We start from the raw sequence: 27,787 nt of genomic DNA on the forward strand, positions 1-27,787 counted from the left end.
GATTGTTGTCATATTGTTTGACAGGGTTTCACGAGTTGTTCAATAGGGCAACGGTTCTTGCCCAGCCTGATGTAGGTAGGTCCCTTTATCAATATGTCAGCTCCAACCTGAGGCTTCTTTGTTTGCCCACTCTCGACACCAAGTCTCCATCTTCCTGTCAACACTTTGTCTAGCTCAGATTTATTATTTATAGCAGAACAAACTATTAGAAAGATGTATGTTACATATGTCTATGTGAATTTGTCTTTCTCAAGGCGACATATGCTTTCCTCGGCACAATATATATAAGTAGGGTTCTTCTAAAGGGGAGAGGGGGTAAGGCGGATGGGTACGGCAACGAGCGAAGGTGTGTTAGTGGTGAGGCTGTAGAATTGAAAATAAAGAAGTGCTGCGCACGAGCCCGGTGACACGGGCATCTGTCAGTCACATGTCAGCAGCTGTTTGTCAGTCGGTGTGTCAACGGCGTGCACAGCACCCTTCTATTACCTGCTTCGCTGGTGGTCTGGTGGTCATGGGCTATCGTGTCTCTGAAAGAGATAATAGAAGGAGCGGCAGAAACCGGTGCTCGTAAAAAATGTTTAAAAGATATACTGAAATGTAATAAATAAATAAATAAAATGAAGAAAAAGAGGGAAAAAAAGACACTAAGCAACCAAACATAATGTTGTTGCCTATAGCTTGAAATTTAGCATAGCGAATAGATTCTAAAGTTCCCTTTGAAACGTTTATGCCTATTGGTTGCAATGTTTTGAGCTTATGGATAAGGTATGATTCTCTGTATTTTCTTGCTCATTCAGAGTGGGAATTTGACTAAGATGTGAAGTTTAAAGTGATCAAAGTTATGACCTGGTTGGTTGAAATGCTCGGCAACGGCTTTGGGAAGCTCTTTAGCTGTTTCCGTGTGATCTCCGTTTAGTCTGACGTTCATTGACTGTCCCATTTCACCAATATATTATTTCTTACAGAAGGAACATTCAAGCCTATAAATCACGTGCGAATTTGTACAAGTAAGGCTAGTTTTGACTTCGTGTGTACAGTGCAGTCCACTTATAACGATATCGATAAAGACGAAAAATATGATCGTTATAACCGATGATCGCTATATCTGGACTGCAGTTATCAAAAAAAAAAAATTTTTTTAAACGCGTTTGCGCTCTTTACTTTTGCAGCTCTGAACTCGAATTCGCTACTTGCTCTAAAGAATAGATGATGTATACAGTAGGCCGTGAAAAACACTTTATTTCTAGCGCCAATGACCGTGTCAAGGATTAGGCGCGCCGAAATAGTCCGAAATCTGCACTTGCTTTTGCGGCAGCTTCAGCTTCACAACCGCGGTGTGCATGGATTCCAGCTGCTGCGCGAACACTGGCGGCAATCCTTTAGCATGCATAAAATCAATTAAGTAGTCGATCGACGACAGTGCACTTTGCGTGGACATCGTGGTCGAGGTCAAGGAGCCACTGTCGATCTCGTTGTCACTGTCGCTGATGCCGTCGCCACCGTCGCACAACTTTGCGTCTGTCGAGACAGCACATCTTCGGCGATCGCCTCGTCGGTGACCTCATCGCAGAACGAGGCAGCACTGTCTGCAGTCAAAAACTCCTCCTTCGACACACCACCTGTGTCACCAGTAGGAACGAGCTCCCAGAGCTCGGTTATGTCAGCGACTTCCACCGGGTCGGTCTCAGCGGGTTGGGGAAGTTCGTCCTTACGCACAAAGCCCGCCTTCTTTAAGCCATTGGTGATGAACCACTGGTAAAGCGCCTCTTCAACATCGGCGTACAAGGGGTCTCTAAACCCTTTTCCGCTGATCGGAATGGCCGCTGATAGCTCCTGCCTTCACAATCGCGGTGCTCCCGGTTTTCAAGATGGTTGATATCGTTAACTGGACGAGCTCATACTTCTTCACGAGGGCGCTCACCTTAAGCCGCATCGAGAGTCCTGCAAAATATCCATCTTCGTGTCAAGCGACACAGCTTTGCGCTTTGTCGGCGCTATCTTCGAACTGGGTTGAACCGTTAGTTGCACGCTGCTTCGGTGGCGTCAGCCTGCTATCGCGAGAGAGACGCGGGACGGGCGCCACCGCGCCGCTTTGCTTGTCGCTTCTTTTTTTCTTTCTCTCTCTTTGGGAGCGACTGTGGCCGACGCGCATGAAGCAGCTAGCGCCATCTTGTGGCGCGCTGCGCCAACGTTGGCTGCGCCTACTCGTGCGCGGGCGGGGCGAGACGCGCTGCGCGGTAATGGCGGCAGATACGAACTTACGGAGGTAAACATCGCCTCGTCTCGACATCGTTCGTTTCAGGGAACTAAGCAACGCAAACGTTACGATTATTTGGCACGGAAAACGCCGTCCAGACTGCAAAATTTTGATCGTTATATCCGATATGCGGTGAATAACCTATCGTTATAAATGGTTTTTTTCCCCATAGACCTAATGCATAAAATGACACTCTCATGTCGACCCATCGTTATAACCGATATATCGTTATATGTGGTATCGTTATAAGTGGACTGCACTGTATAACTATTTGCAGTGCTTTTAATATTCATGTCACTTTGAAGGTGCCTGCAGGTTTAGCGCCTGGGGCCCAGAATACTGTATAAATTACACCATTGCAGCATTCGAAAGAATGAAGAACCATGCATGAAACTTTCACAATGCACTTAGTATGTGAAAAGATGACTGAGTACCGAAAAATCGATCAAATCTATCAACTAGATGCTTCTTGGGACTTAATAGGTTGATGGCAATCTTCTATTGCTTAGAAAGCTTTACTGCTTTCCAATTTTCTACCAAAGAACAGAATGGTTTTTCCATCTTTATGGCAGGTAGTTTCTGTGGGTGACTGTCAGCTTGTTAAGGTCAATCTGTGCAACAGACAAAAGCGGGCACCAAACAACACGTGACTAGGCACCACTCTGCACAGTCACCTATGCAGCACAGGGTCGGCGCCAACAGTGAAGAACCTTTTCACTTTTGGGTTCTGTGTCATCTGCTGCCTGTTGTGGATTCTCAAATTGGGAGGCCCACGACAAGTTCACATGACATCCCCCCCCCCTCCTTTTTATTCATCTCCATCTGCCGCCGTGTGAGTGCGTGCAGCCGGGCGGTGAGTGCACTAGTCATGTGACGTTTTCGAGTCTATTATATAAGCCCAAAGCTAGTCTTGTGAGGGGTCCTCGAAGCTACGAAAAAAGACCGATGTGTGCCCACAAATGCTGTTCCAAATCAGAGACCATCATACAGTGTTTTGCAAAAGATGGCGGCCATGAACAACAGTCATCCCGTACACTCGCTTTCGTTGGTGAGGCGGTTTGTTGGCTTCCTGATCGCCGTGCAACCGCCGTAAATATATCTGCACTGATTCAGTATGAAACCGACACCCAACAACATAGCTCCAATTAGTCCTAATGGACTAGTGAACATTGATTGTGTGCTGTGGGAACGTGGCCTGTGTCAAGGCGCACCACAACTGCGGCTGGGTCTTCCACTGAATGTACGCAATATTCGAAAATAAAAACGAGCAGTGCATATTCGATTCACGAATCAAAATATTTGGGTAATGCCGCCTAATCAAATCGTGGCTTTGGCACGTAAAACCCCGAAATTGAATATTTTAGTATTTGTGCACCCCTACCTAGAAGAGAAGACTTACAAGGAACACAAAATACGATAATAGCTGTTTCAGTGACTTTTTTTCAGGCAGGAATAGCACTAAAGACACAGCTGAAGGCATGTGGAAAACGACACATTGTGCTGTAAACAACTTGTTTATTATTATGATGGACAAACATTTAAATGCGTTAGCCTGCATCATCAAAATCATGATAGAGGCAGGGGTTGTTTACGCTCTCACAATGGTGCATGTCTATTAAATGCGTGTGTGTACCTGGTCGTAGCTACGATTACATATGTTTGCCTGCACTGTCTAATCACAAATTTTGATGATGAAAAGAGTGGACTTTCCCGCACATATAAGAAAGTGAATGATCGCTGCTTACTGAGTAAGGTGATATGTGAGGTGCAAAGCTGCATTCACTGTAAATCTATCTTGCTGTTTTCTATGCGATACCTAAATTGGGATGTTTCTTGAAGCTTTTTTAAGACTGTTGTAAATGGAACTGAGTCAAATGTGTTGCTAATGTCGGAAACATTATGCATTGTGGCAATGTCTTTATCTTTTCAGTCATTAGGGCTACTTCTGCAGGAACCATTTCAGAACTTTTTGGCAGTACATGTATGTGTTAATCTTGCTTACCTATCGAAGGGTGGTGATGTAGATTGCTTTCTTTTTTGTTGTTGTGTTTGTTTATGATGCAGAATGTCACGAAGCATTTTCTTTTTTTTGCTATATTTTATATTGTTATCAGAAGATGTCGCTGACTGCTACCACTGTAACAGAGGCCAACGTGCTCCTCAAGCTTATGCAGCTTTTTTCTTAGGCCCTCTCTGTGTACTCAATGAGTAAACAAACAAGCTTTCCCTAGCGCTACTGTGACAGTGCATTACTTACAAAACCTGGCATTCCAGCATCAAACAGTCAGGGTGTCTACCAACCGGGAAAACCGGTAATTCTCAGGGATTTTGGATAGTCTGGAAAAACTCAGGGAAAATTCAGGGAATTTGTGCTTCAATCAGGAAAAATTTGCCGTATTTTTTTAAAAAGGAACGAAAGTCGCCCTACTGCTGGCTCGAGTAAAAGATAGGAATCGTAACGAATTGTCTTTGACGCCGTGTCGTCGGCAGGAGGAGTTGCCAGTTCACAGTCATGCCCGATAATGCGGATGATTTCGCGGCACCACCACGTGCCCCATAGAGTCGCGAATAAGAACATGTGTAAGAACGTTTGCAATTTCAGACGCAAGTACACTTCGCCGTCCCATTTTTCGGACGTTTTGCTGCGACCGCAGGTCCGAAACAGCATTAATCAAAACGAACAACGCCGTTTTGATTATCTTGCCGCCTCGAACTGGCGCTCTCCACGCAGATCCGCTGGCAGCCGTAGCCACCACTGCGGCAACGGTAGGCTTAGCTGCTTCGACGTTCGCTATTAAGCTTCTTGCCGTTCCGTGCCGTGTTTTTCATTGAAAGAATTAGCCGCTGTCAGTAATGGCACCGACTTAGCCTCTGTAATCCTCGCGATTGGCTTCGAAGCTTAGAAATATCATGGCTCTTTGCATAATCCCGGTTCTCAAAAGGCAGCTTCGCCTCGGCATAGCGATGTTACGCGGTGAAGTGTACGTGAAGTATTGCGGTGAAGCTTAACAAGCGTGGGAAGGGGCAATTGCCACGGGACACAGTAACTATACCATTATTATACACGCGTGCACCCGGTATCTCCTGTCGCAGTACGAGCACCGATATGCCTAATACGTGTACCGACAGGCCCTCACAGCTTTTTCGGACGTGCCTATGAGGATTTGAGCCCTTAAAGGCAGTAAAAGAAAGGCATTCATTTTTTTCGGACTGCCCGATTTGATTTTTCGGACGTTTTCGTGGCCCCTAGGGAGTTCGAAAAATCGGACGTTGACTGTACAACTGACTAAGAGGATGCTTCAAAGGGTCCGTGGGGCGAACGCGCGGCAGAACGAGGACAAGAACATAAATGACCGTCGCATTGAGGAATGATCGGGAAAGGAACTGTGCTGGAAGCAAAGTGTTGGCCAACGCAAGGATGCAGGTGACTCTCATCCAAACCAAAATAAACTCTTGAAAGCACGTTTTGTGTGAAACACAAAACGGAGGTGTTGTGTGTGGATTAAGAGTATGTGAGGACAGTTGAGGTTGACTTTCCAGCTGCTGAGAGAGAATCTTAGTTGAGACAAAGTTCAGGCCTCATACCGATGAGTTTGCTATCAATTGATACAGATAGCCCATATTCAAAAATATTTACTTATGTATGCATCTCTCTTTATTCGTATTTGAAAATGTTCGACTCAATTTACAATGGGCTTTATCATTTTTCTGTTTTGAAGATATTTTATTTGCTGTGCATTTTACTATCCCTACCTTCAGTTTTCTATTTTGAATAAAATAAACACTACTCCTTAATATTCAAACTGGATTAAGTTCTCTTTTTGTATTTTTTTGAATGCTTATACTTGAGAGTGACAGTATCAGGCGACGCGGTGTCAGCCTGTCTTGACATAAAACAGTTTTGTGCCGCTCAGGGAGAACCTGGAGAACTCAGGGAATTTGAAAATGTCAACTTGGTAGACACCCTGAGCAGGTAACACAAGATTGAGGAAACCTGAAATCTCTTTTTAAGAACTAGGAACATATAATACAGTAGAAAGCATTTCTTTCATTGTTTACTAGGCTCACTCCTGCACCTATCTAGCTTCCATATTCGTCAACACTGTGCACAGCATTGGTTTTCAGCTTTTTCCATCCGTCAGCTAGGCATTGCTCAATGTCTGCTTCAACGTGAGCCTGCACGTTGGTTCGAAACCAGAAAGTTGCATGTCTAGCTTGTATTAATAAAGTGAGACCAGCACAACAGCTGGTGACTGCACTGCCTTAAGGAATTTTGTGGGCTCCAATAAAGAAACAACAGAAAGCTACTATTGTGGCAAGTGTACAATTCATGCGCAAGCAGCCTATGAGAATGCCATGACTCAAAAGTGGTACCATTTCGAGATGCACGAGGTTTGGCACTGCATGATTAGCGTTCGCAACAGACTGCTTCAAAGGAACGTTTTCTTCTTCTTCTTTATTTTTTCCTGGCAGAATTGATGCAATATCACTACATATTTGCACAGAATATATTGCAGAGTAACTAATGTTTTTGAAAGGAAAAGAATGTTGCAATACTTACACTGCACATGGATGACGATTTGCTGGGCTGCTGCTTGTCTCGATTAGTTTTCACAGTGCACTGTGATTTTCGAGGGGGATCCTTTGGAATATGGTACAGCCTCCAACCACCTCTGGAATGGTTCGCGCAACATTTCGCTGGCAGAATACCAACCGAACACATTGCCACAGGGCGCGGTAATGGCCGGGACCACTGAGCCAAACCAGCCGAGGCGGCAGAGCAGGGGCGAGGAGCATAGCGCTTGGGCACGCTGCATCGCAGGAGATGGTGGTGCCATTTCTCGATCTTTCCTGTAACGGCTGCTGCGTGCATTGCAGGCCAGGCCTTCCCCGCCAGGTGACGGAGCCCCTGCAACCTCGTGGCGGTGCCGGTGAAGGGGAGGGCGGTGCTGGTGCACTGGCCGAGCGGTGCCACTGGGCGAGCAACCCGTGCAGGTTGCTCTACTGTGGCCGCCAGGTGGTGCTGTGGCGCCAGGACGGCCTCGCCAAGGCATGCCGCAACGCAGTGCACCGGCCCTGGGACAAGGCGGGCCTTGACCTGGCACAAGTGGTGGGTGCTTCGAGGGTGTGCCGAGATGGGCTGCATGTGTCAACATTGAGCTGTACTCCCGGGCAGCTTTCTGTGGCAATGAAGGCAAAGCTACAGAGGTATAGCGCACACGAGTAGGGTTGCCCTTTGAAAATTCCCACATTCTCATCTGCGTTAGAGAAAACACAGTCAGTTTTTTTTAACACATCAAAATAAGGCAAAACATGCCACTGAGTGATATAGTTCACTTATTTTTCACCTTTTCCGCATCTTTGCAGATGCGTAAAAGCTGCACTGGTTCAGTATGTAATTCCAAGTAACCAAAAAAGCTGTCAAATTGCCGGACTGCTTGACGCGCTAAGACGTGCGCAGAAACTCTGCCCCCATAGCTTTCCTTTCATTGTCACGAAAAATCATCCGTGAGTATAGATTGTTGACCTCGACACCAGGTGTCGAGCAGCAAAAGTAGCAGGAAAGATCAATGAGACGAATAGTGTATACTGAAAAAGTAGGAAGAAATAGGCGAGTCGGCGATTAACAAGGGTCAAACGAGGAATGTCGGGGGTCGACCACTGTTGGCCACTTCAAGATTTCATCTTCCTGTGAACCTCCTCCTCATTTAGATGAGTGGATGTGGTTTTTCTTTGTTGCACTGTTTATTCACAGACAAGCATAGAACTGTTTACTTTGCAAACTTGTGCCCAAGGAGCAAAGTAACACTTAGACGACAGCAGCAGCAGTCGTCATAGTCTGTACTTGTCGAATCAAATCACACTGGTGCAGTCCAAACTCTCTTTATGTATGTCATCATACATTGCAGGGCAGTCAGTTCAACAGTTCAACATGTCAAGTGTTTCCAACATGCCTACAACCTGATAATGATGGGCTCGTCTCACTACTGAATCGATGGCAATGTTCACGAATGTTTCAGTGTAGCAATCAAACATGAGCCCAAGAGTGATGACGAAGTAGCAGTCACATTTCAGTGAAGTGATCTCTGGCCAAAAGCAACGCACCACGTGTTCTGCACTACATCAGCAAAGGCTTTTGCAGCAATAACAATTACGCAGTCTTAATTGGCTTAATTGATCAAATAAGTGGCTTTTGCTAAGATCATGTAAGAGTAAACTGCAACGACTAGATATACAAGACAGTGCATCGTCCTGTAAATGCTTTCTATGTCCCGTTATTGCATTGTTCACTCTAGTCACGCAGTGCTGTGTGTGATGCATGAACCACAAGTATCCACCATTTTGAAGTCACTAAAATAATAGGCAGTGATGATTTTGTTTGTCGTACCAGAGGGAGGTTTAGCTCAGAATCTTCTACCTGAATACGTAGGAACAGAAAACCCCTTTTTTCTTGCGTTCATTGCACGAAATTTGAGGGGGTTCTAATTAAGTTTTATTTATTGGATGTAATATAAGCACATTTAGGCACGAAGCATATGTACAATGTTGCATTTCATTTAAAAAGAAAGGTTAGAATCTAGTGACTGTAGGAATAACATTTTTTATTTACAGTAGTGAATGAAAAGGTAACATATTGTTATTCCCTGTGCAAAATTAGTCACATATGTTTCCCAGTTATTAGTTGCTGTTTGTTCTTTCAAAAAGGTCAAACAAGGTATTCACTGCTGCAACCAAAGAGACAGGCATGGATAACATTTTTGCTTATTTCCATAAAGCTCCACTTCCCACTTTGATCATTTTATTGTGCAGTTCACTGTTGCCCACATTTCTGAGTTTGTGTACGAGTGGATGCATGTGTCCATTTCTTTTTTTTTCTTTTTCTCTTCTCTCCATCTGTTGTGACATATCAAACCTGCAATAGCATGCCAATAGCCTTTGACTCAGCTAACCTCTCCGATTATCATTAAAATTTATCTTGCCAGCATACGTCTATATTTTCGCATACTGGTTTCTGTATACGGTTTCCTTGTGATACATTCTTGAATCACGCAAGTTGTGTGCACAACAGCCATGCAGTGCGAATAGCAGAATGCACCAGTGAGTGTTCAGGAGGCCATTGCCCTAGGCTAGCGGTCTGGCACGATGAATTTCTGAGCAATTTGAACTCAGAGGAGCCAAATGAAAATTATCATGTCTTTTTGTTCACTACTGCATGTTATAAATTTTTTTACAGGAATGGCTCAAAATTTCAGAATTGCAAAGAAAAAAAGAAAGGAAACTAATGTGCCAGGTTTTTAACTCTGTAATTCAGCAATAAATAACCATGTAATTCTGTTGGCTGCACCTGTTAAGGCTTCTTGAGCAGATGAAATAGTTGTATCATACACTGCTCTGAAATATACCACTAATTTATAAGCAAAACTTTTGCAAGGCCCTCCTAAGCATTAAAGAGGCCCTGAAACACTTTCTGAACATAACAAGAAAATATTGCTGATCTGTTAACGAGGCTCCTGGGAACTTTCGAGCCAAATGCACTAAAACTTCGTTCGTACATCTTGGGAAAAAACACGAGAAAAAACGTACTAACCGAGAAAACGTACAATCTGAAGTACAGTGCAGTCCACTTATAACAATACCACATATAACGATATATCGGTTATAACGATGGGTCGACACGAGAGTGTCATTTTACGCATTAGGTCTATGGGGAAAAAAACCATTTATAACGATAGGTTATTCACTGCATGTCGGATATAACGATAAAAATTTTGCAGTCTGGACGGCGTTTTCCGTGCCAAATAATCGTAACATTTGCGTTGCTTAGTTCCCTGAAACGAACGATGTCGAGACGAGGCAATGTTTACCTCCGTAAGTTCGTATCTGCCGCCATTACTGCGCAGCGCGTTCGCTCCGCCCGCGCACCGGAGAATAGCTGAGTAGGCGCAGCGCGCCACAAGATGGTGCTAGCTGCTCCATGCGCGTCGGCTACAGTCGCTCCGAAAGAGAGAGAGAGAAAAAAAAAGCGACAAGCAATGCGGCGCGGTGGCGCCCGTCCTGCGTCTCTCTCACGCGATAGCAGGCTGACGCCACCGAAGCAGCGTGCAACCAACGGTTCAACCCAGTTCGAAGATGGCACCGACAAAGCGCAAAGCTGTGTCGCTTGACACGAAGATAGATATTTTGCAGGACTCGATGCGGCTTCAAGGTGAGCGCCCTCGTGAAGAAGTATGAGCTCGTCCAGTTAACGATATCAACCATCTTGAAAACCGGGAGCACCGCGATTGTGAAGGCAGGAGCTATCAGCGGCCATGCCGATCAGCGGAAAAGGGTTAGAGACCCTTTGTACGCCGATGTTGAAGAGGCGCTTTACCAGTGGTTCATCACCAATTGCTTCAAAAAGGTGGGCTTTGTGCGTAAGGACGAACTTCCCCAACCCACTGAGACCAACACGGTGGAAGTCGCCGACATAACCGAGCTCTGGGAGCTCGTTCCTACTGGTGACACAGATGGTGCACTGTCGTTGATCGACTCCTTAATTGATCTTAATTGATTTTATGCATGCTAAAGGATTGCCGCCAGTGTTCGCGCAGCAGCTGGAATCCATGCACACCGCGGTTGTGAAGCTGAAGCTGCCGCAAAAGCAAGTGCAGATTTCAGACTATTTCGGCGCGCCTAACCCTTGACATGGTCATTGGCGCCAGAAATAAAGTTTGTTTTTCACGGCCTACCTTTTACATCATCTATTCCTTAGCGCAAGTAGCGAATTCAAGTTTGGAGCTGCAAAGGTATGTTCCGCATTTAAAAAAAAATTTTTTTTAATAACTGCAGTCCAGATATAGCGATCATCAGTTATAACGATCATATTTTTCGTCTTTCTCGATATCGTTATAAATGGACTGCACTGTACCACATATACTCGAATCCAATGCGCACTTTTTTTCCAGTGAACAGACTGGTGGGCTAGTTGGTACTGCATAACTTGACGCAAACTGCAAAAAAAAAAAAAAAAAAAAAAAATACACAAGGACAAGAGAAGGAAACAAAGACACAAACAACTGAATTTTTGTTGCACATGGTTACCACATATTACCATCATACAACAGGCCAATATCGCAACATAGATTTCTTTCTGGCACAGTCTTCCACTACAGGCTGCTACCGCGATGGAAACATGATTTCTTTGTTTGACAGCGACACAGATGGGCAACTTACAGGTTTATCATTTCTAATCATTTCAAATGCCTCGATGATCTCCCTGGTGACTTGATCTGGGTTCCTAGATATCACTTTTGATTTGGCGGGTTTACAACAAGGGTTTACAGCCACAACGCGAGCAGTGCGCGGTGAGATGACTAGTCTTTACCAGATTCTTAACATTGTTCGAATGTGCCCGTAAGCGATCATTGAGGCACCTTCCCGTTTGACCACTGTATTCCTTCCCACAGTCTTAAGGAATACAGCACACCACTCCTTCCATGCACGAAACAAACGCTTCTCGGTGTTTTTTACTGCAGTCATGGCGCCTCTTTGTAGTTTTGTTAACTTTCGCGCACAAACCAGACAATTTCAGATGGGCTGAAAAGATGACGTCAACACCAACACGATTCCCAGTTTTCTTCATATTATGGCTAGCTTGGTGCAAGCACGGCATGACAACCACTTTTCTGCTTCAGCTCTGTTGTGTAGTGGAATCCAGGTGATCACGTTTTCTTAACATGCTGCCAGCCACTGCATTTGCAAGGGGTAGCCAGCTGGGCTTAGGCACGAAACTTGGTTTTCGAAGCTTCTGTGTACTAGGTGATGACAGGATTTTAGAAGAGCATTTTTAAAACAAAAATTAATGATGCCTCACTTGACTAGCTAGGAATGCGCTGATGAAAATGGTAGAATGGCTTTCTTCCCTCAGGGCTCTTAGCACCAGCACACAGGACTGTTTCAAAAAACAAGCGAAAGATCTGAAAACCTAATGGAACTATTAGCAGGCTCTTCACCTGACAAAATAAGAGGTTGGAGGCACTCGCGAAAACCTGCACGAACAGGAGATGTGGCAGAAGCCAAGCATTTATTGTCACATTATAGAAATACTAGATAATCATCGACATGCCTAAAGACTTTTGCAACCTCTGATCCTATTAGACCAGTGCACAGAGTCCTGTCATAATGAGTGAGAAATAGGTTCCAATGCATACGCCTTCTCCCTGTAAAATGGTGTGACCCCAAGCAGCGAATGTCAAAGACAAGTAAAACTTTGAAAGTTCTAAAAGCTAGTTAGCGGTTAGACCGACTTAATTGTGGAAGCCCACTATGCCATGGTTGTCGATGGCGTCTTCCACGCATTGAAGTAGCTCCTTTTGAGCTAATGAGTAAAACAAATCTTTAATGTCTAGAGAGAAGGCAGAGAAGCTCACTTGAGTGTTGTCTTTTAAAAAGTCTATCACTTGCTCAGAGCTGATGATTCTAAAAGGGTAACGGGAATGTATCAACGAGATTCTACTGTATTATTGCGCTGCCTGCAACAAGGAATTTACAATATTTTGTCTAAAGCAGTGAAAAATCACTTGCTCTCGCTTCCGCAATGTCGTGATGCAGCGTTATTGCAAGCAGCTGGACCCACAAGAGCTAACGGCCGATTTCGTGACTGCTAGAACATTCACTGTGCAGCACTAATGTCAGCACTCTCAGCCGGCGCCTTGGTGCCGGCTACAAAAGACGAGGAAAATAAACATTCGCAGCGTGTGCTCAATGCGCAAGCACAGTACGGACAGTTCTGTTGTGTAAGCCTGCTACGCTAGTCCTCTTGTTCTGGTGCTCTGCTGCGACCCCTCGGTTCCCGATGGTGGTGACTCCGGCCCAAGAGATGACCGACCCCAGTGACCTACCGCCCTAACGCGACCTTCCGCCTGACCCTGCCTCGTGCCCACGAGATGTCGCAGCTCTCCAGCTTCACCTGCCCACATTCTCGCACAAGAACCCACAGGTATGGTTCACCCAGGTCGAAGCCATCTTCCATCTGCACCGCATCACCCGAGAGACTTCTTGGTTTTGCCACTTATTTTGCAACCTGCCTACTGAGGTGGCTAAAGAGGTGGTGGATGTCATTGCCTTTGTGCGATGCCCCATACCAGCAACCTAAGCAGAGTATTCTGAATCACACCACGGCGTTTGAGAGTGATGTCCCTCCCAGCTGCTCAATGGCATGCGGCAGCTCCTGTGCACAAGCAACGTCGATGCCCTCTCACGTGCACACTGTGAAAGATTTCCCAGCACCGACTACTCTACACCAGCTGCATGAGTTCTTGGGCCTAGTGAATTTCTCGTGCCGCTTTACTCCGCACTGTGCTCAGCTTCTACAGCCACTGACTGACCTTCGCACAACCAAAAGCTCCTCATCCGTGATTTCATGGTCTCCCGAAGCTCAAGCTGCTTTCAGAGCTGTGAAACAAGCCGTCGCCAATTCAGTACTTCTCATCCACCCAAGGACTAAGGTGCCTACTTGCATCATAGTATAGATGCTTCCAGTGTAGCCAGTGGCATTGTTCTCCAACAGAAAATTGACTGGCCCACTCTGGTGCGACATGTCAGCGGCTGCACCTTGCTCCTTCATTTCAGCTGCCTTTCATCGTGCGGTTTTCCAATCACTTCACGACATCTGCCATCCCAACATCCAAGCCATGCAGTGCTTCATTTCACAGCAATACGTCTGGCCGAACATTAACACCGATGTTCACCTGTGGGCCAGCTCGTGCCTCACTTGCCAGACCGCAAAATGACCCACCACACAAAGATTCCCATGCAGTTTTTCTTGCCAAATGGCTGTCACTTTGACCACGCCTGTCTTGATTTGGTTGAACCGCTTCCTCCCTCTTATGACTGCCGGCACATTCTGACAATGATTGACTGCTTCACCCATTGGCTCGAAGCACTGCCCATTTTGGAAATTACTGTGGAAACGGTCGCCAAAGCCTTTGTTTCAGCATGGGTTTCCTGCTTCGGATGCCTCAACATTGTTACAACTGATCGGAGCCAGCAATTTGAATGTACCCTCTTCACCTCCCTCAACGTCCTGCTTGGCAATAAGCACTGCCATGCCAACGGCATGATCGAGTGGCTCTATTCCCAGCTCAAGGCTGCCCTGACTGCGTGCATAGATTGAGAGCACTGTGTCAACCAACTTCCTATGGTGCCTCTTGGCATGCGCACCTTCCTTCATTGCGACCTTGGCTGTTCAGTGGCCGAAGTCGTCTACGGTGCACCCCTGTGGCTTCGTGGAGAATTGTTTGTTCCTTTGGCCTCTTCATCCCAACCTCTGCAGTACCTGCAGTGCCTGCGGGACTGCATTCAGCAACTGTGCCCCGTCCTGCCTCTATCTTTGGACCACGTGCATGGGAACCTTGTGTCTTCGACGTACGTCTTTCTCAGACAAGATGTTGTAAAGGCACCTCTTGCCCCTTCCCATGGTGGGCCGTACCATTTCCTCCACAAGATGCCGAAGTCTGCCACAATCCTATTAAATGGTTGTGAAGAGGTAATCTCGTTAGACCACCTCAAACCGGCCTATCTTGAAACGCCTCTCACGGAGCTCCCTGTAGATATCGCCGGTGTATCCACCAATCTGCACGTCACCAAGATAGCCACATATCCACCTCGTCAATGCATATATTTCGCCATTCCGTCTGGGCGGGGGCCCATCGACGCTGCAACGCGGGGATGCGAAGGTCAGCCCTCTCAGTTGGCGCCCTAGTGCCGGCTGCGAAAGATGAGGAAAATAAAGTTGAACAGCGTGTGCTCGATGCGCAAGCACGGCACAAGCAGTACAGTTCTAGAAGCCTACTATGCTAGTCCTCTTGTTCTGGTGCTCCACTGCAACCCGTTGGTTCCCGACATCAGTAATACAGTTATTGCTAATTTGAGTTGAATAATGGAAAAAATATGTCTGCTGTTATGTTATTGACGGCGGCCCGAGTAGTGGCGGAGGCTCCGCCGTACAGCAAGGGGGATCGCACCGCAAGTCATCGGCCGACGAAATGGAAGGAGGGACAAGAGAACAGTCGAAGAGCCCCTCATACAATTCCATTTGATCACCGTGACACATATAAATAGGCATTACACCAGGTGGCACCAACGGCACTTGGTCACAAATCACGTGGGAATCCCGTAACAGACAAACAACCATTGACTACTGCTTAATGTCGCAGGGGATGTATAGCAAGCTCGCAATAATGGAAATAGACAAAGAGTGGAAGTACAGCCTCAGAAGTGATCATAAGCATATTAGTCTTATGTTGGGAGCCCTGCTCAAAAGAGAAATGCAGGTAAGTCAAAAAGAGTATGCAAAATTAAATGACGAACAAATAGCGCAAATAGCGGCCAGCATAAAGGAAGCAACAGTGAAACATCCCATGGAAAAGTGGGATTATAATCAGTTAGAACTACTCATTAGTACAAAAATAAAAGGAGTAAAAGGAGTAAACCGCTGGAGAGGAAAGAGGAAGCCACGAAGTTGGTGGAATAAGGAAATTAGGGAGGCCATCGAACAACGACGGTTGGCATCACTGGAACACAGCGAAGCAAAGAGGGCGCAGTTATCTGAAGAGGAAATAGGCCAAAAATGGGAATCTTATTGACAAAAGAAACAAGTGCTGGTCCTCGTCCAGGCTAAAATAAAGCAGTCTTCTGATCGCTGGCTGGCTGAAGTTTGTGATGCAAATAAAGGGGGACCAAGAAAATTCTGGAACCATACAAGCTGGCTGGGTAAAGCGAATCACAGAAAGCAGGAACAGATTCACGGTGCCGAGGGAAATTATTTAGAGGGGGATGATGCTCTGAACTACACTGGTTCAGTTATAGCTGAGTCATTTAGGAACGACGATAATGTAATTGCCCCAAATGAGAGAGCAACACAGGATAGCACAATAGAAAACAGCTTAGAACTGACCAATTTTAACTGGAAAAAGGCGGAAGCAAATGTTCCAAAATGCACGTCCGCAGGGATAGATGAAATTCCAGTCAAGTTAATTAATGAACTTGGCCCAAGAAACAAAAAACGCTGATGAAAGCATTGGAGGCAGTCATAACAAATAAGCAAATTCCGCACAGCTGGAAACAGAGTAAAATGAATTTGATTTATAAAGGAAAAGGTGATAAGACGAACGTAATATCCTTCCGACCAATTACGATAACATCAGTTATATATAGGCTGGCAATGCAAGTGGTGAAATTAAAAATTCAGTCATGGGTAGAAAGTAATAGAATACTTGGAGAACTTTAGAACGGGTTGAGACGTGGTAGGCGCTTGGATCATAGCCTGTTCGTGCTTACCCAGTGCATAAAAATAGCTAAGGTGGAGAATAGACCCCTGTATTTAACCTTCCTGGACATAAGCGGTGCATACAACAACGTGAGCAGGGAACTCCTGTGGAACATATTAAAAGATGAAGGTATCGGTCATCAGGTAATTGATTTTATACAGGAAATATATCGAGAAAATAATGTTGAAATAACATGGGAAGGCATTAAGAGCACGACAACTATCGAGGTACACAAAGGATTAAGGCAAGGTTGTCCTCTATTACTGCTGCTGTTCATGCTTTATATGATAAGTATGGAAAGAAGGCTACAGGGAAGCAATCTAGGGTATAATCTGTCGTACAGATTAGGCGGGAAAGTTGTTGAGCAGCGACTACCGGGTTTATTGTATGCGGACGATATTGTACTGTTAGCATATAGCCAGGAAGATTTGCAAAGTCTGGTTAGTTATTGTGGAGACGAAGGAGACAGTCTAGGTTTCAGTTTTAGCGCAGCTAAGTCCGGTGGTATGTTTTTCAACGCTACAACTGATCAGAAGCTTACAATACAAGGCTATGAAATACCCTGAGTGGCCGAATACAAATATCTTGGGGTATGGATAAACAAAGGGCAGATGTACACGGAAAAGCACGAACGGTCTCTCATAGCAAAAGGGAAAAGAGATGCCAGGATAATGAAACATAGGGCATTGTGGGGGTACAACAGGTATAAAGTACTGAGAGGTATTTGGAAAGGAATAATGGTGTCAAGGCTTGCTTTCGGGAACGTGGTCCTGTGCTTAAGGGCAGAAGTTCAGTCGAGACTAGAAGTAAATCAGAGAGCTGTTGCAAGATTAGCACTAGGTGCCCACGGGAAAACTACAAATGAAGCAGTACAGGGGGATATGGGCTGGGCATCGGTCGAAGCACGAGAAGCTGAGTAAAATCCTATATGAAAAACGCCTGAGAAAATTGGACGATAACAGATGGGCAGCTAAGGTATTTAAATACCTGTACAGAAAGAGCGCTGACTCACAATGGCAGAAAAGAACTAGGAAGCTAACCAGTAAGTATGTCATACACGAGGACGGAGAAAGACAGAGCATTAAACGACAGGTTAAAAACGAGGAAGGCAAAAATTGGATAAGTTAAATGGAAAAGAAGCGTAGTGTTGAACTACATCGATACTGGAAACAGCAGATCAGGAATGAAGCGTTTAATGATAACTCAAGAGGCAGTGCCCTACTCTGAAGCTAGGTCAGGATGTCTTAGAACGGGAGCTATAAAAAGAAATTTAACGAAGAAGAAGACACATGTACTGTGCGTGGTAAACCTGTAGAAACCGTAGACTACCTCATACTAAAATGTGATAGTATCCATCCCGATGTCGATGCGGGCACAGTCACTCTTCCTGAGGCCCTAGGGTTTAAAGATAAGAACAGTCATGTAAATAAATATGCAGTGGAAATTAGCAAAAAGTGATTGGAAGATTGGTGACTCAAAAGCAGAGAGGTCATAAGGTTAAAAGTGTAAAAAGAAGTAACTTAAAGAAAATGGCGAATTTTAACAACTTACAAGACAGTTAGACAAAAATAAAAAGCTGAGCATGGTGGCAACTACTATCACCACCCCATTTCACGCTCCATCCATCCATCCACTGTAACAAGCATGTGATGCCCCCTCAGGCATAATCTTCGTTGGCCTGCCAGGCTCGATGGCCTGCTAGGCTCAGTAGGCAACATTGGTCACCGCACCACAATAAACATTGATGAGCACAGCTGTCCGCGGTCAGTCATCGTTCATCACCACCATGCTGTGGAGCGTCTGTCTAACAGAGTGTTCCTTGAGCCGTCCCTCGTTCACGAACTCGGGCAGATCATGACACTGGCGATGAGTACCCACGGATCACCCCACGCTGCCGCGAGCGGCAAAACACCGCCGCCTGTTGCTGCCGCCATGCCGCTGTACGGAAGGCTCGAGCCGTTCGAGAGAAATCAGTCCGCCTTGCCAGTTTACGAGGAGCAAGTCCACGTGTTCTTCCGGGCAAACGCCACACCCGAGGCCAAGCAGCGAGACATTTTCCTGGCCAGCTGCGGGACCCGCGTCTTGAGTCTCCTGCACGACCTTCTCAAGCCAGCCACGCCACATGTTAAGACGCTGGGTGAGCTGCTCGCCATACTGCGCTCACATTTCAACCCGGCATCGTCCACACTAATGGAGGGCTTCCACTTCAACAACCGGAGCTGCTGGGAAGGAGACCCTCGGGCAGCTCATTGCTGCGCTACAAGGGCTAGCGAGTGCCTGCATTTTCGGGGACCAGCTGGACTCGCTGCTCCGGGACCGTTTCGTCTGCGGCATCAATAACCCCGCCATGCAGACGCGACTCTTGGAGTTTCCCGACACCTCGCTGGACGACGCCGTGGAGGCAGCGCTGGCAATGGAAGCTGCCTCCAAGGATGCCGGCGAGATTGCCCATGTGACTGGCTCACTGTCGGCGGAAGCGGCGGTCAACAAGTTGGCGACAAAGGGCAGTACCTGCGGTCGCTGTGGTGGTGCCCACTCCCCCTCACAGTGCCAGTTTTCTCAAGCACAATGCTTCACTTGCGGGAAATTGGGCACGTGGCACGGGTATGCCGAAGGGGGAGGACAAACAGCAAACAGCAGCAGTAGCCTGGTTCAAGCCTAGGTACCACACAAGCCCACGGCCAGGGTAGCCATCGCAAGGGTACGCGGCGGGGGCGTGCGGCAACAGGCTCAAGTTCTTCTGTGGCCAGGCTCCACGTCATGGCCGAGGACCCGCTGATTTTTGACATGTGGCACACAGGCCTTGTACCATTGTCTGTGCCACCATACAAGCTGACCGTCGAAATCTGCGGGCACCCCATTTCCATGGAGCTGGACACAGGGGCCAGCGTGTCAGTAATGGCCGGGAAACTCTTCAAGCATACTTTCTTCGGCATGTGCGTCGAGGCTTCCGGTGTGATGCTGCGCAGCTACTCCGGGCAATCTCCCAGGTCCTGGGTCAGGCACAGGTCAGCGTTCACTTTGGCGACAGGGAGGCATTAACCAAGGGTTCGTCGCCGAGGCTGCGGGGCTGAAACTGGATTCATGCACTGGGCGTTTGTCTGCCAGAGTACCAGGAAGCCAGCCTGCATGCAGTGAAAGACGTCCCCAGCCTCCTAACCGAGTTCAAGTGCCTGTTCCAGCCAGAGGTGGGCAGATTTGCCCGCACAATGGCTGGCATCTATGTACCTGAGGGAGCCCGGCCTTGTTTTTTCAATCGTCGCCCACTGCCGTTCGCCCTGAAGGACAGTGTCACCCAGGAGCTGCAACGGTTACAGCGAGAGGGCATCCTGGTGCCCGTCAAGACGTCTGAATGGGCCGCTCCCCTCGTACCAGTCCTTAAGCGAGACAGCTGTGTCAGCTGTGACAGCTTCTACAGGACAGCTGTGACAGCTTCTACAGGAGTTTCCTGCCGAACCTGTCAATCCATCTACAGCTGCTCCATCTACTGCTTTGAGATGGTCAGCAATGGGTCTTGAAGAAAGAGCAGGGCCGGGCCATCCCGTGCAGCAAGGAGCTAATCACCAAGGCTCCAGTGCTGGTATACTTCAATCCTGCCAAGCCTGTCGTCCTGACCGTAGATGCATCGCCATACGGCGTGGGAGCCGTCCTGGTGCACCGGGACAAGGATGGCCAGGAACGCCCTGTGTTATTTACTTCTTGTTGGCTTCATGCTGCATGCAGAGCAACGTTACAGCCAGCTGGACAAGGATGGTCTGGTCCTCATGTTTGGTGTCGAACGCTTCCACTAGTATTTGTGGGGCCAGAAGTTCAAGGCGGTCATGGACCACAAGCCGCTGTTGGGGCTGCTGGGGTCTGACAAAGTAGTTCCCGTACAGGCATCTCCTCAAGTGGTACGCTGGGCCTTGAGGCTGGCAGCGTACAGTTACCAGCTGGTTTACCGTCTGGGCAAGGACCTGGGACCTGCAGATGCCCTGAGCCGCGTGCCCTGCCTAAGTGCCTGAGGCTGTTCCGGAACCTGCGGAAGTGTTCATGCTGGAGCATGCGTACCCGGAAGTACTCTCCAGATCTGTGGTATTGCAAGCCACCAGCTGGGATCCAGTCCTGTCTCAGGTGGTCAAGGCGGTGTCCCGTGGGGATGAATTGGTTCAGCAGGCCTATAGCCACAAGGCCGCCAAGCTGAGCTTGCAGCAGGGCCACCTACTGTGGGGTTCCAGGGTGGTGATCCCACAAAGTCTCCGGTCCAGGGTTGTGCAGTTGATGCACACGGGTCATCCTGGTGTGGAAAAGACCAAGATGGTGGCCCCGTTCCATGTTTGCTGGCCTGGCCTGGACCAGGACAACGCTCACTTGGTGCTGAGCTGTCAAATCTGCCAGTAGCATCAGCAGGCCTCACGTCATGTGGGAATCATCCCCTAGCCGTTCCCACAGAGACCCTGGTCCCGCCTACATGTGGATCTTGCGGGGCCCTTCAAGGGCCATCACTTCCTGGTGGTGGTAGACGCCTTTTCGAAGTTGGTGGAAGTTCTACCTGTCACTAATCCATCAGCACGTGCGACCATTGCAGTGCTACGGCAGGTCTTTGCCTCCCAGGGTCTGCCGGACGTCATCGTATCTGACAATGGTCTTGCTTTCGCCAGCACAGAGTACCTGGCCTGGCTGACGAAGAACAGAATCCGTCGGATGATGGTTCCGCCGTACCATCCTGCTTCAAATGGTGCAGCTGAGTGGGTGGTGCAAACCATCAAGGACAAGCTCAAGAAGAGCCAGACTGGGGATTGCCGGATGCAGATTGCCCAGATAATGTTCCAGTACCAGACCACGCCCCACGATGTCACTGGCCGTGCCCCCCTGTGAGCTCCTGCTGGGTTCACTAAGCGTGTCTGTGTGGCACCCTGCGAACAAGATTAAGATTTAAGGCATTAGCAAGATAATATCATTTTATTACGATAGCAATTATATGGACACTCCAGGTGCATTTCTGCCGTCGCCATCATTGTGAGGTTCCGCATAAAGTCCAAGGGTGACAATATTGTCACCACGTGCTGTGTGCTGTATGTGCGAGTGAAAGCGTGCGAGGGTGAGCTGGTGATCACAGCTCAATCTCGCACACGTAAGCAAGGAAAGTGAGGAGGAAGCACACTGTCTTCCATCGCGCAGGTCTGACCGCCGCCGTGGTCAGTTGCTTCGCAGCTGCTGGGGACTGAGGGCCGGGGTTTGATTGTTGTATTCATATGGGAGGTTGTGGCCAATTACTGCACCAGGGTGGCCAATCCTGCTCTGGTGAGGGAGTGCGTTACCGGTTCTGGTCACCGAGATCAGGCTGCACTCCAGGCCGGTTATGCAATTTTATCGACACGTGGATTTTTTTTTTATCCAGTGGAAAATTGCGCAGCACTGGGATTCGAACCACGGTCCTCTTGCATGCGAGGTGGATGCTCTACCTCTACGTCACTGCTGCGGCTCATATATAGGTTGTGCCATCCCACAAATTTGCAGCGGTGGTCCGTGTCACTCTGTGGGAGTGGGAAAGAAAAAAATAATGACTCTGGTCCCTTTGTGGTTTTCTAATTGGTTTCTTTTACAAGTAGAACATGTATAAAGCTTTATTCTGCCAGAGTTACATCCACGTGGTCGTAATAGCTCGAAGTAAGCAACGAACTGCAGATAAAGCACGGCACCTGTGAGTGTTCTCTGAAAAAAAAAATTGCTATTTCTTTTTCACATTTGGGGCACTACTGGAGCGCTGTGTTCTTAAATATCTAAAATGACTAAAATATCTAAATAACTAAAATGTTTCAAGTCCAAGATGGTGTAAAGAATGTTCCATTCGCTTGACAAATAAAAGTTCAGGTGCCGTTTTTCTTCAGGGTGTGACTCCAGCAAGCACTCGTAGCTCCCTCTCTGAATCAGTCGGCGCACTGTGCGGCGCCGCAGGAATTGAAATAGGGTATGTGTGTTTCATGAGCACTTCCATTCCAGTTGCTATTACGGCCCTGCACAAAATACTTAAGGTTAGTTGTGAGTAAAATAGAGCCCATTGTGTTATTATGGCACAGGTATTATGTTATTAATGCGAAAGCATTATACGCCTCTTGAGGCAGAAATTCAGCGTGGTTGTCGGCGTTGTCGTCACCGAAGTCATCAAATCCTCAGCCTTTGGTGAGAGTCGAACCCACAACCTTTGGTGGTAATTGAGGCACAGTTAATTGATATAGAGTTAATTTTAAGGCATTTGTACCTACAACCTTTGTTGGGAGTCGAACCACGACCTTGCATTGTGGCAGAATGTCTAAGCAGTGCACAGCAGTTGCGATGCTTTCGCATGCACCTATGTACGGATAACTAGGGGTCCCTTGAATTTTTTTGTCATGTTAATAAATTAGAAATTGTACAAATAGGAACCATGGTGTGTGCATATTCATAATTCGTTCTTGTATTTCATAATTTACTTTACTGAAGAATGGCAGCAAACTGTCTTAAATTTACTGTGTTTTATTGATGAGAATAACAACAAAAGAGATTTATTCACCTTACAATGGTGGTGGCTACTCCTTTTCACATAACAGTCGCATAAATGTAGGATAAGAAGTAATGACACAAGTTTGAGAAATGAAGGGCAGAGTGAGCTAAAGAAATTAAATGAGGTCCTATCGGAGGCAAATCAGAACATAAAGAGAAAAGGTGAGGATGGCTTTATGTATATACTTCAGAAAACAATGTGCACCACACAGTATACTGAGTCCTGAACAGGATATACGGGGCCACAATGCGGTGCATTGTATAAAAGCCTACTGGCCATTAAAATATAGAGGTGGCCTAGTACTTTACGAACTTACCTTTTCTTTCCTTATTTCGTTTTTTTTTTCCTTGTAACAAACAATATTTGCCTGGGCACATAATTCACCTGTATGATGATGTAACGATCACTTTGCAAGAGTTGCGGCTTAGAGCCCTGGACAGGCCCGGGCTGGCCCGAAAGCCCGGCCCCGGCCCAGCACGCGTGCCCGGCTCAGGCCAGACAAGCAGTCGTTGACTCAGGCTCGGGCTCGGTCCTAGGAGCTTCGAGCTCGGATTGGACCTGAATTAGGCCCAGGCATGCATTAGCAACTTCACAAAACTGAAGACTATAAAAGCTGTAGCAATATGCAAATTTTAGGTAATTGATGGCTATCGGTTTATGGTAAAGTTGAGGCAGACAGGCCAAGACACAGAAGCGAGAGGCTGCACGGATTAAAGTACATTAGCAGCATTCTTCAGTAACTGGCACCATTTTTCATGCGATTAGCATCATTTGCATACTTCAGACACTTTTTTTCCATCCATCCGTCCATCTTCTTCGTCTTCTTCTTCATCTTCCGCCATGTGACTCAAGCTGTCTACTAACTTCAGCCACTACATATGTCATCAGGGTAATGATCCCATCATGGTCGTTCCATTGTTGTCATACAGTCATCGCCATCCCATTGTAGTCACGTCATTCTCCTAACACTGTAGTACCGTCATCATACTGCCATCACAGTTCCATCGAGGACATGCTGTCATTTAATCATGATTACACCGCCATTGTCATGCCATTGTCGTCACTGCGTCATCAACATATAGGTAGTCATCGTCACCTATTTGTTATGAAAATATTGTCGTGACACCATCTTGATCTTTCCATCGTTATTCCAGCTTTGTCATCAGATTCAAGTTATACCATTGTCATCCTTCCATTTTCATCATACAGTCATCATGCTGCTGTCGTCATCACATCGTCGTCATGCTGTTGTACCTTTTCCGTCATTTCAGAAATGTCATCCAATTCTTGTCATGCCGTCGTCATCATACCATATTTGTTGTTCGTTCAACATTATTTATTTTTCTTAGTTACGTTGTAATTGTGCTATCGTCACTCAATCTTAGTTATGCTACCGTTGTCATAGCATGGTCGTCACACATTTGTTGTCATACTGCTGCCGTGATGTGATCGTGGTTGTTCCGTTGTCATCATTCCAGCTTCATCATCTGATTCTTGTCCTACTATCGTCGTCACACTATCATCGTGATACACTCATCATCATCCCATTGTGCTGGTGCCATCGTTATCACGCTGTCTTTGTTATATTATCGTCATCACTTCAAAATCGCCATGAGATTGTCATCGTGTCGTTGTCGTGATACCGCCTCCATCGTTCCATCAACACCATTCCTTTGTGATTCCATCGTCAACACTGCATGCGATGTTGGCATGCAGTCGTTGTCCTGCCGTCATGGTATTGAATCACATTATCGAGCAAGGGTCATGGCACAGTGGGCCGATTACAGATACAGTGTATGTCAGATATAGCGGAAGCGCTAGAATTCTCTGAAGGACCACTACAGAGTCTAAATAAAGGTGCCTTCAGCAATATGGTGTGTCACTACGTCGTCGCTACGTTGCTCAAAGGCTAAGCGCATTAACTTCCATAGTAATCTTAAGATGGATTCTGCCTAAATTCTTTCATCTTCGCAAAACTAAAATGCTTTGGTCAGCATTGTTCCCAGATTATTAAGAGCTCGGATTCCCAGAAGTGGTCATGCTGAGGTGAATGGAGGTAGTGCTACGATTTTGACAGCAGCCCCACCTGTCAACAAGGAGAAGTGAATTGCGTGTTTGAGAGTGGCAAGACATCACCGAGTCGGATTAAAATGACAAACAGTTGGAAAAATATTTGCTTTACAATGGCGTTGAAGAGATTGGAAATTACATGTACTTGGATTGTGCGAGGCTCACTCCAAAAAAATTCGCTGGGCCAGCTGCCTTCACTTGTGTAAAGTATCCTTTGTATGGCATCCACAAGACGAATAAGTCAAAACAGTTTCAGTATGGCTGGTTATATTTTTCAAGAGCAGAACACTTACCTAAAGGCACAGTCCCTTACAATAATTTGTTGCTGCAAAAAAAAAAAATATATATATATAGATTTTCAGCAGTGGTCATTGATGTGCCGCTTTGCACTGCCTTGTGCGTGATCATTTTAATAGAAAACCAAAACTGAAATAAGTTTTAAACAAGTCCTTACAGTATTGAAATAAAGTGGTGGCAATTAAATTCTTGAAGATTGATATACAAACTAATTTGTGTGATAAGACATAGTGCAACTCGCTACTGGTTTTCCTTATTTTATTTGCTATTTGTTCAAGCAAGTTGAATAATATCCTGGCATAGTTTATCGCACAAGCACAACTAGCCCAAATAATTAAATTTTGGCTTTCAAATGTCCATTGTTTTCAGATAAATACTTTAGGCCTACATGGATGCTGCAAATTTTTGCAATGTTGGTGAGAGGGATGTGAAAAAGAAAAGAGAACACAGGAATTTATACTCTCTTAGTGCATTTCTCATTTGAATACTATTTTCACACATTAAATGGCTCAACCCTCGTGTTTGCAGCCTTGTATATGTTTTTTTAGCAGTGATGAGCGAGTTCCCTGCGAATTTACATAAATAAGGATATATTCCAATCTGACGAAAAGAAAAACGATGTTACCGATGCTGTACATGCACTGTACTTAACATCCTGCGCGATGAAACAAAAGTAGACAGAGTCCAAATTTGCTCATATTGCAAAACACAGATGCTTAAATTGTCGACTAAAAAATTGACACCATTTTAATGAAGCCCATAAAGCAATGAAAATGGCACGTTCTGCGTGAAAATATGATTTCACAGGAGCGTTGGTCTTGCAGGCCACTAGTTTCTGTGAAATGAAGAAACTTCTAGTGCCTGTGTAATATGGTATTCCTGCAAGCCCGTAGAGCAGCGCATGGTCAAGCTGCAGTGCCATGGTCAAGAAAGCCTGGGAGAGCTTCCTGTATTCCTGTTCTTTCTTTTAATGCAAACAGGACTCCACATATTGCTTATTTAATTCTAATTGTTTATTTTTTGAGCCAGAAAAATATACAAAGAAAAAAGTGAAGTAATAAAAAAGAATGTTTAAAGTTGCTGTGACCTACTGTCAGTATGCAGAACGACCATATATTTGCAACAGTGGCGATACAAGCAAGTAGGCGTATTCTTTGAGCAAGGAAAGCTTGAAATTAGCATTGAATGGGAAAGATGGGTGGCGTTAAAGATGGGGAAAAGAAGTGGCGGGACTGGAGTACACGCGTACTGCAAGTGCCGTTTTGCGTGCATATATCCATCCTCCACAAGGTTCTCACAACGCTTGAGGCAGGAGTCCAGCAGAAAGACTCGAGCAGAGATAACCACGTGGGGGTCTCTGGCTGATTGGAAAACTATTTAGTGGGGATGAGGAGCGCATTCGAGAGGGCGGCCTGTTTTGATGCAGGGGTCACGCAGCCGCACAGGTGTCAACAACAAAGGGTGGGAAAGACGTCGGGACGTGAGGGGGAGAGCAAGGAAGGCACGGCGTGGGTGCTAAAAGCCTTGCAGGAGGGGAAAGGAGGCAATACGAGGAGAAAAACCGATACTCAATTTATTCCATAAAAAAAAAAGGAAAATGACGGAAGAAAAAAATATGAAACATGCCTCAGCAGTGAAAGATTGCGATGAAAGAACAAGTTTTAAAAACCTGCTGTTGCGCCCGCTCAGACTTACTTGCGTCCATACTGTCCTTTCGTTCTTTTTGTCGTACTGACCATTATGTTCGTTCTACAAGAGTAAATAGAAGAGATAGGTATTGAAGGATAAAAATGTGGTGAATTTTAGGCCAGGCGCAGATTTCCGTCTCTGTCCTTGTGGAGAGGGCGGTGAGGAAGTTTTCTTTTATCTTTTCTTTGTTGTTCTTGCGTTTGTGTAGGGACAGTATTTATGTGTTCCATCAAATATGGAATGGCTTTATTGTATACGGGAACTTACATTTGGTGCAACTGAGCAAGTTATAACAGTTTCACTATTAAAGCGAGGTTTTCTTTACGAGCTCTCCCAGGCTTTCTTCACCATGGCGCTGCAGCTTGACCATGCACTGCTCTACTGGCTTGCAGGAATACCATATTACACAGGCACTAAAAGTTTCATTTTCATCATTAAAAAAAAATCTTGCGTCTGTAAGTTTATTGTAGACCGGTATACAGTTGGCACTACATAATACATTTTCTGGCTCAGAGTGGTTGAGCCACCATCTAAAACTTGCCCTCCCATTCGTGTCTCCTCATTGCCGTCCAATCTTTCTGCTGGGTTACGCTTACCAATGTGGGTGGCAACGTTACCTTGTGCCAGGCGACAGAAATTTGA

At 46.2% G+C, this 27,787-nt stretch overlaps 1 protein-coding gene across 1 annotated transcript in view; it reads left to right on the forward strand.

Moving 5' to 3' along the window:
- Positions 1-27,787, forward strand: part of PolE2 (DNA polymerase epsilon subunit 2) — a 123,792-nt gene that overhangs the window by 81,143 nt on the left and 14,862 nt on the right. Inside the window, exon 10 of the mRNA XM_050172274.3 lies at positions 7,136-7,367. Coding sequence (XP_050028231.2) covers positions 7,136-7,367 — 232 coding nt within the window. The remainder of the gene's footprint in view (positions 1-7,135; positions 7,368-27,787) is intronic.

Source organism: Dermacentor andersoni, chromosome 6 (assembly GCF_023375885.2).
Source record: "Dermacentor andersoni chromosome 6, qqDerAnde1_hic_scaffold, whole genome shotgun sequence".
Taxonomy (NCBI): domain Eukaryota; kingdom Metazoa; phylum Arthropoda; class Arachnida; order Ixodida; family Ixodidae; genus Dermacentor; species Dermacentor andersoni.